General features: G+C 40.4%; 1 protein-coding gene across 1 annotated transcript; it reads left to right on the top strand.

The window, feature by feature from the left end:
• The first annotated feature begins 322 nt into the window (after nt 1-322).
• tunar (TCL1 upstream neural differentiation-associated RNA) lies at nt 323-8,134 on the top strand. Its single transcript, XM_073482904.1, has 2 exons — nt 323-387; nt 7,949-8,134. The coding sequence occupies exons 1-2, from the start codon at nt 352-354 to the stop codon at nt 8,132-8,134; spliced, it is 222 nt and encodes a 73-aa protein (XP_073339005.1). The 5' UTR covers nt 323-351.
• The last annotated feature ends 228 nt before the right edge of the window (nt 8,135-8,362 follow it).

The following is an 8,362-nucleotide window of genomic DNA, read 5'->3' as shown; positions in this document are numbered from 1 at the left end:
AAGAAGAAGAGGAGGAGAGGAGGTGGGATCGAGGCAAACAAAACAGACTGGGGAGGAAGAGGAGGAACAGCCGAGAGGAGGTGGGCAGCACAGTTTCAGCTCTCGCAAGGCTGAGGAGGAGAAAGTGAAGGAAGCTAGAACTTGGCCACGAGTGAGATGAAATTCGGGGAGGAGACGCTGGAGCGCTGCAGGGTACGACATCCAACAAGAGCCCGAAAATTGGACCGCCTGGAAGACGAGCCAGCAATCTCTGGATCCTGTGCCCCTCCACAGCCGAAGGATGAGAGGGGTCGACTTTCACCTTAGTTGCCAGGGATGTCTGTGCACTACGGAAAGGCGCCCCCCTCCAGCATGTCCAATGCTATGTTATTCCTGATGTTTTGCAAGGTAGGTTCTCTAAAAGTCATCCCACATCTGTCCCCCTCATCATCCCCTCAGCAGCTGCAAGACTGTCAACAAATACTTCATGAATCTTTCACCATTTTTAAATGTCATGACAGTGTGTAGCTATGAATTTATTATGCATCATGATATATTCTTCATAAATGTGGGATATTTCCAGGGCTCAGTTGTCTTTGCATGCATCATTGATTAAGGTGGCAGAGACACCCTGAACGTTGCCTTACAATCAGAAAACCATGCTCCTTTTTGTTTCTCTCTGATTAGCTGTGGTGGTTATTTGTCCAGAAAACACGTCCACATTGCCCTCCGGGAGTTTTTCCCCATGCGTGTTGTTAACAAGTTTAATTGCTTCACACGAAACATTGAAAGTCTTTTGCTTCTTGCATATTACAGAAGTAATCGTTTGTTTTCTGAAGTTAAAACAGATTCAAACAAATCTTCCGCAGACCTGTTTTTGGAAAGACGTATCCTCCTCCTTGTCTGCCCTTTGTCTTTTGTTTAAGATGCACCGTGTTGGATATCTGAACTTTTCTGTGGGGTCTTTAGCTGGATTTCTTTTTCTGGATCAATAAAAAAAAATGTTCCATGATCCGAAATAGATCTGTCACTTTCCTGTCAGTCACAGAACAATGGGTGCAGGTTAATGGAAAATGGGTCACGCTCACGATTGTCAGCAACTGATTTGATTTCACTAAAAAACTCTTCTTCTCTTCCTCTTGATTTCTCTCCATACACGCATTGTTACTACACACCGTCTCTCTGAATGTGTGTGTGTGTCTGTGTCAGCGTTTGATGGGCGTCAACCTGTGTGTGTGTCTGTGTGTGTGAGTACACACACACTCGGGAGAGGGGTTGGTGGAGCCGCTCGCTTTAATTCCATTTTATAACAATGCCAAAAGCGACTCAGCCTGTCAGACCCTGTTAGCATCTGGAGTCGTTTGACATGCTCAGGATTATTCAAGTGGCAAAAGGTTTTACTCTTCACTGATCTGATCTGAGGATGTTAGCTTCTGTTAGGTGTAGCAGGAGTGTCCGGATTTGTTGTCCCAGGTATGGCTTCGCCCCCTTTTTCTCCCCCTCTTACTCTCTCCCGCTCTCTGTCTCTCGATGTATGCTCTTTTTATACAAATACGCTTCTGGCTGTTGCTGAACAAGTGAAGAGCCAGGTGTGAGCTCGCCCTTGTGAGAGAAAAAAAAAACAACACTCTCAAGCAGATGCTTTTCATTTTGACTGAGAGATGCTACATGACAGCGACAGACCAGCTCACGATTAATCACAGGGGGGGAAAGTTAAGCTGTAAAAGTGTTGGAATTGTTGGAAAAGAGCTCTTGAGTGACAAGGAGAATCAATAGTGAGATAACTAAATCCTCTGTACCTTAGAATAGCACACAGTCAAATGTCTAATCAATAAGCGGTGGAGACACTCTGAACTGTATCCGGACTGGATTAATAATCATTTAATTTGATATGATTAAACCCTCCTCTGTCAGTATATTTCACTTGACTTCCTGGATTATGATCTCTTACCACACACACACTGTCCAGCCCGAGTGTTATACAGACAGAGGGAGTCGTTATGGGTGGGTAATGATTATGGTATCGTAGGATGCCAGCACTGGCTGCCACTTGAAACAGACCGCTCTCTGTTGAACACCGGAGACATTACACGAGGAAGCACTGGAAGGTGTCCAGAAGGGTTTGATGCACTGTTTTCCTCAGCACCCAGGTTTGGGCAGAGCCTGGACCGTCCTTCCCCACCACCATCCCTCCTCCTTCTCAGAGGTGGTGGAAGAAGTATCTAGATCTTAGACCTAAACAGGCAAAAAGCAGGTTTTATGCTTCAATGCATCATTATGAAGTAAATGGCGATGGCAAAATGAAACGATTTGGTTGTCTTTGCAACAGCGGCACCAACAATAATACCACTTGGAAACGCTAGGGGGGGAAAGCTGTGTGTTGGCACTTTAAGTAAAAGTACCAGTAAATGTACTCCATAGTACATTCAAAATCTGACCTAAAAGAAGCTATAGAAACATTATCAATAAAATGTACTTAAAGCAACATTATGTAGAAATTGGCATTTTGTGTACGATTTGGCACCCCCCACAGTTTCAGAGTGCAACACCAATGTTGTGAATACAAATCCCAGGTCTATAACAATCTTTCAGACGTTATGTAGGTGCTGACTACACACAAAACAACACTCACAACTTGAAGTAAACATGTATGTAACGCTGTGATCCTACCCTCTCACTGAAGTTACGTAGTGCAGAAACAAGTGATAGCGGGGCGGAGTGGCTGAGACAGAGACACCATTCACCCTATTACAAGACACTGTACCATCAAAGTGATTTTAAAGCTGTTATTTTAAGTTAAAAAGTTTCACAATATTGCTGTAAACCATGAAAGTACTTTCCCCTGGGACAGGTATTATTTTTGAAGCTAGTCTTAATTACTTTATATAGAGTTGGGTAGTTTAATCCAGTAGTTCCCAAACTCCACAGTAACAAGATAAATCTGAAGGGTTGTGAAGACTTTTTGTGAAATGCCAGATAATTTAAGCAGTTGTTCAAATCCAAAAAGGTCACCAACCAAAAAAGAATGGCAAATACATGCTATATCTTGTATGGAAGCCCTGAATAGTCAAACATCATTACCTCTGTTTTCTTGTGTTAACGAGTTAAATTGGATTTGTTTTCTTAAGATCACGAGTAACCTTTTTTTTGGTTTAAAGTAATAAGAGGGAGCAACCTTTTGTTCTTCTTGAGATAACAGGTTAATTTATCTTCCTTGTCTCGGGATAACAAAGCTTGTTTTCTCTAGATTATGAAAAAATGATCTTGTTATCCTAAGAAAACAAAATTTGGCAACACTTTACAAAAGTTACACATAAATTTGAGTGAGTAAGGAATGAAACAGGAACGAATTGATAGTTAATGAATTGGAAATGAGTAATTCCTGAGTATACTACTTAAATACTAATTACTGAATCATTAGTTATTATCTCTGTGTACCTTCAAGAAAAGTCCTACTCCATCTCCTCCACCATCCTTGGGCACATTTTCTCCCCTCGTGTTTTTCTGCTGAGCGCTTGTTAATATCAGCAGCTAGCAGGCGTCTTCATGCATGAGCGCACATCCAGCGCGCCACACAAAGATCTCCATTCAGGTTGAGGGAAGCCCTGTTTATAGTGCTCCCCAGGAGAGGCAATCAAAGCCCATTGTTACAGATCAGAGGAGGAGGGCGCACTTTAACACAGGAACAGAGCCTGATGGTGTTTTTATGTGCGTCAAGAGCACAGTGCGTGTCAATGATTGGACACTGCTATTATTCAGAGTCACCGTGTGGGATGTTAGGCTTCCAGGAAGGACTATCACAGTGATGCTCTTAACCTTATAAACAGGCCTGAGTAAAAGATCTTTGACTTTTACAGTATGAAATATAAACTTAGAGGTACATTGTTTGATGATGGTCCTTCTATAATTGCTTGAATTTTCTAGGATTCCTGTATTTGATATTTCAGTCCTGGCCTTGTGTTGAAGTTATCAAAATCTTATAATGATGATCTCAGTCAGTTTCATCTCCTTCACATTCTCCCTCTTTGTAATCTATCAACACCCAGACTATGATGTACTGGCAGGTGATGATTGTCTGCCAAGACCTTTATCCTCTGCCAAACTGTCCGTGAACACAATCAGGGAGTAAAAGAAAAAGAGCAAAGTGCAGCACTGGCGACTTAAAAACTCCACTCTGGCAGAGCTCCTTCAAAAGGTTACATAAATTTTAATTACTGCAAAGGACGCCTGCAAATGAGGTTTAATAATGTGGGCTTTGCAAAGGTTAATTATTGTAAACAACTGTGTTGAAGTGAGATTCATCAACAGGAAAAGGAAACAATTAGGAAGGGATGTTTTTTTTACTTTGTGATCATGTGAGTGGGAAACATCACGTTTTCTTATGGATGATTCCTCTTAAGGTGAATGCAGCACAGAGAGTACAGTGTAAACAGAAAGCAGTACAGATGCCAACTGAGATCCTGTGAAGTGTCACTACATAGATGTTTTAAAAGAGAGCTCAGGATTATATTTATTTTTGCAAGTCAGTTCCTCTGTCATGAAGTACATCAGCGTAAAAGGCACACTGTGTACCCAGGTAGCACTACAGGTAACCCCTTTTTGTAACTCTTACTGGAAGTCAGAAAGGTGTTTATCTTGCATCTGAGCTTTTTACTAAGAGGAACAGCTCCCTGTTAGAAGGTTTATTTTTAGTTTGCATTAGCTTATGTGCTTTACTGTTGCTAGTCAGCGTATAAAACCCATTGACCTGCAAAAGGAGCGCTTTTGTCCCCAGAGGTGCTCAGATGCCAACTCGCACAAGCTGCTGTGCCTGCGGCTGAGAACATACAGCAAGTTTCTGATACCCCACCCCGGGCTACTCAAATCAATATGTACACACATCCCGGAAAGATCCCACAGCGAACGAAGGCTGGGGCAGGAATTTCTGCTGTCTTTTTTCACTCAGAGAGCTGCCAAAGCCATTCCTCTGATGTCCGGCATGTCAATCAGGAGGAGAGTTGGTGTCTGTTTTGAGACGATCACTATTATCATGGCTGCGATCTGTTCTAACGAGAAGTTCACATCACGCTTGAAAGCAAGTTTTACCTCAAAAAGAATAGGAAACTGTTACAGTGCATCAAAGACCCAAACGCACACACAGAGGTAGAGGCAGGCAGGCTGAACAATAAAACACAAGCTTTAACGATGAGCTGATGTCCAAAGTCCAGCAATCCAAAATCCAAAATGCAAACAGCAAAAATCCTGGGAACAGGCACAGGAACACAAGAGACACGGGGTGAAAACAGACAAACCAACGAAGAGTAAAGGAAAAACACAGACTTAAATACACAAGCGGTACAGACAAAAACAGGAAGTGGAAAGTGAGGATAAACTTTAAACATGAAACAGGAAATCAACTGAACTAAAGCCCAGCACCATGACAGAATCAACAAAACAGCCATTATTATGTGACGGTATTTTATGTCAAGTAAAAATCCAGTTTATACTGCTTACATCACACATTTATAACATATTCATAATACCTGAAAAATAGATGACGTACGGTATGCTACTGTTCATATTAAGTGTTGAATGTATTATTTGTGTTGCAGGCATAACAAATTCTAAAAGGGGAAAAAGAAATGTATTTCTAATTGTTATTTGTAATTTAAGGGGATTAAATAAGCTGTTTTCTGAGTTGACTCTATTTGTAGCAACAACATAAACGTACAAAAACTTAAAATTGATATTATTGATTGATGATTAATGCAAAACTACTAACGTTTGGTTTGGATTGTGAAATCAATCAATTAACTAGTCAGTTAACTCACTGGAAGAAAGTGATTTCACTGCTTGAAAACTGTTTTAAAGCTGGCATAAAGCACGAATGTACACATTTGTCCATTTTTAAGAGGCCTGTGAAAGAGGAACTGTGAGGAATGCATTTTAAACTCATCATAAGTAAAGTGTCGCATCTACTTAACCCTGTGAATGCAAACGGATTTAAATCATCCAGCACATTGATTCATTTCACGTTAATGAGACGGTTGGCGCTGATTCTAACTCTCGTGTGTTCATCGACTTCCTTTTTTTCCTCACATTTAAACTCAGGAGATGACTATATTTTATTGAAGGAACGGAGGAAAGTAATTCACTTCTGATGGGAAATCTTTCCCATGTCCTTGAATAAAACATGGTTTTAAGGAGGCTTATAGGTGCAACATGCAAAGAGCAGCAGTGCATTAGACCCCACACATTTACACTTTGAGGTCTTATATGTATATGTGTGTGTGTGTGTGTCTTTTCTGTGAGTGTGTGTGTAGTGGTTATGAGATACTTGTGCCGACCCTGAGTAAATACCCTTTGTATATGTCATGTGTGAAATTTGCCTTTTCCTCTGATTAACTCTTTTTTCTGAACTGGATATTTTATAAATATGAAATTTACATTTTCACATGTTGATTAAATAAATTCATATGTTTTTTGTTTGTTTGTGGCTTATTTCCACACGTGGATTTCAATTTCCACATGTGTGAACAAAACCTGGCACATGAAATCATGAGACATTTTCTTCCACATTTTCTCAGATTTGCTCAATTAAATATCGTCAGATGGGAAATGGACATTTTAACATGTGAAAATAAAAAACGTATCACACTGAAAATGGACATTTTTACGGGCGATTGTCTTTTTTGATTTGTCATATGTGATTGCCTTTTTTTTCACATGTGGATTACATTTTCATGTGGAAACAAAACACACATTTCATGTTTGATTGACTGTTTTCACAGCTTGGTCAGTGGTCTTAAGATTAAAAATATAACACTCTACCTTCCTCTATAGCGTTGGTTTTGCACATGAAGGGCTCTGCAGTCAAATTAGCACTAATACATATCATGACAAATTATGCATTTTGGAGTGATATTAACTTTGTCAAACAGTTGCAGTCTGTTTGACAACTTGGTCACGGTTGAGAAAAGATTGTACTTTGGTTTAAAATACCTAATGCAACTTATGTAAGTGGCGAAACTGACATCACTTTACATATGTGATGTCACTTATGTAACGTACTTGACATCGGTCACGTCATTTACATACGTTTACTTACTTATGTCACATAAATTAAAAACAAACTACTCTTCACTCTTCACAAATAGAACGTGAACCCTAGTCTCTGAAGGCAAAGCCCTACAAATAACCCACTCAACCACCCAGAACTCTTCCAAGCTCAGATTTTCTTGCTTTTTATACTAATGCACTGTAGGGGCACTTCTACAAGTGATGCTACAGGGGAACCTACAGCGTGTGGCTTCTGACCAGGCTGCTGGATTTGATGTGTTGGGAGTTAGATTGGCCTGAAATGTCACATGTGTACTGGAAATTTTCACAAGTTGTTTTTTTTTACATATACATGTGAATGCTGAAGTATAATAATTGTACATATAAATCAAGATATTTAACATGCTGACATGGAATTACAACACGTTCATTTTCTTTTAAGAGTTGGCAAAAAGTCGCATGAATCACACACCCCTGCTGTTGCTTTCTCTTCTCAGGCACTGACTCTTAATTCTGTTAATCTTTTCCCTGGACCCACGTGTTACAACATATTTTCTTGTATTTATGGAAAAAAAAACAGTCCTTAAAGCAGATTTGGCCACCTCAGTCCTGATAATATTGCATTTGTGGCACTAAAACCACATTTAACTGGCATTGCCAGGCAGCTTTCAGTTTAATATAATCCATTTAACTCGCAGTATTTTCTTAAATTAGCACAAAGAAAAACATATCACTCAGTTAATTACTTTTTAATTATGTATTTTGCCTCACCAATCATCTCACCATCAGATAACTTTTATTTTTGTTTTATTGCCATTATCGCTGTCCACCATACACTGTGCAAAGACCATCTCCAAAGGAAAAATTAACCCGTTGCAGTAACTAACACGTGAATTGTGTTTTTCTCTTCTCTCTTATCTGCTCGCTCCAGATTGGTCTGAGACGAAAACTGCAGACTTTTCCAGAGAAAATGGTAAACACTCTCCACAGTGATGAGGAAAAGGGAATCCAAGACAAGGAGAGCAAGGAGGAGAGCATCTTGGCCATGTTGGGCATCATTGGGACCATTCTCAACTTGGTAGTCATCATCTTTGTCTACATCTACACCACCTTGTAGGTCCTGAACTCTCACTGAACTTCATCAGCCGACAGATCGGAGCTCATCTGTGCTGCTTCGGCTGCAATATGTTGACTGATTTGGAGATGAAGATGGGAGGTGCGGGGAAGAGGCCCAGCTTCCCCGGTGGTGAAGTGGATCTAAGACTATGTGATCGCCATATGGCATCCATCCTGCATCGCTTCAAACAGCTAAGACTATGTGAAACTGGCTTGTTCCTCTCCCCTT

This window comes from Pagrus major, chromosome 16, assembly GCF_040436345.1.
Source record: "Pagrus major chromosome 16, Pma_NU_1.0".
Taxonomy (NCBI): domain Eukaryota; kingdom Metazoa; phylum Chordata; class Actinopteri; order Spariformes; family Sparidae; genus Pagrus; species Pagrus major.
The sequence above is the reverse complement of the archived record's forward strand: the minus strand, read 5'-3'. Positions and strand labels throughout refer to the sequence as shown.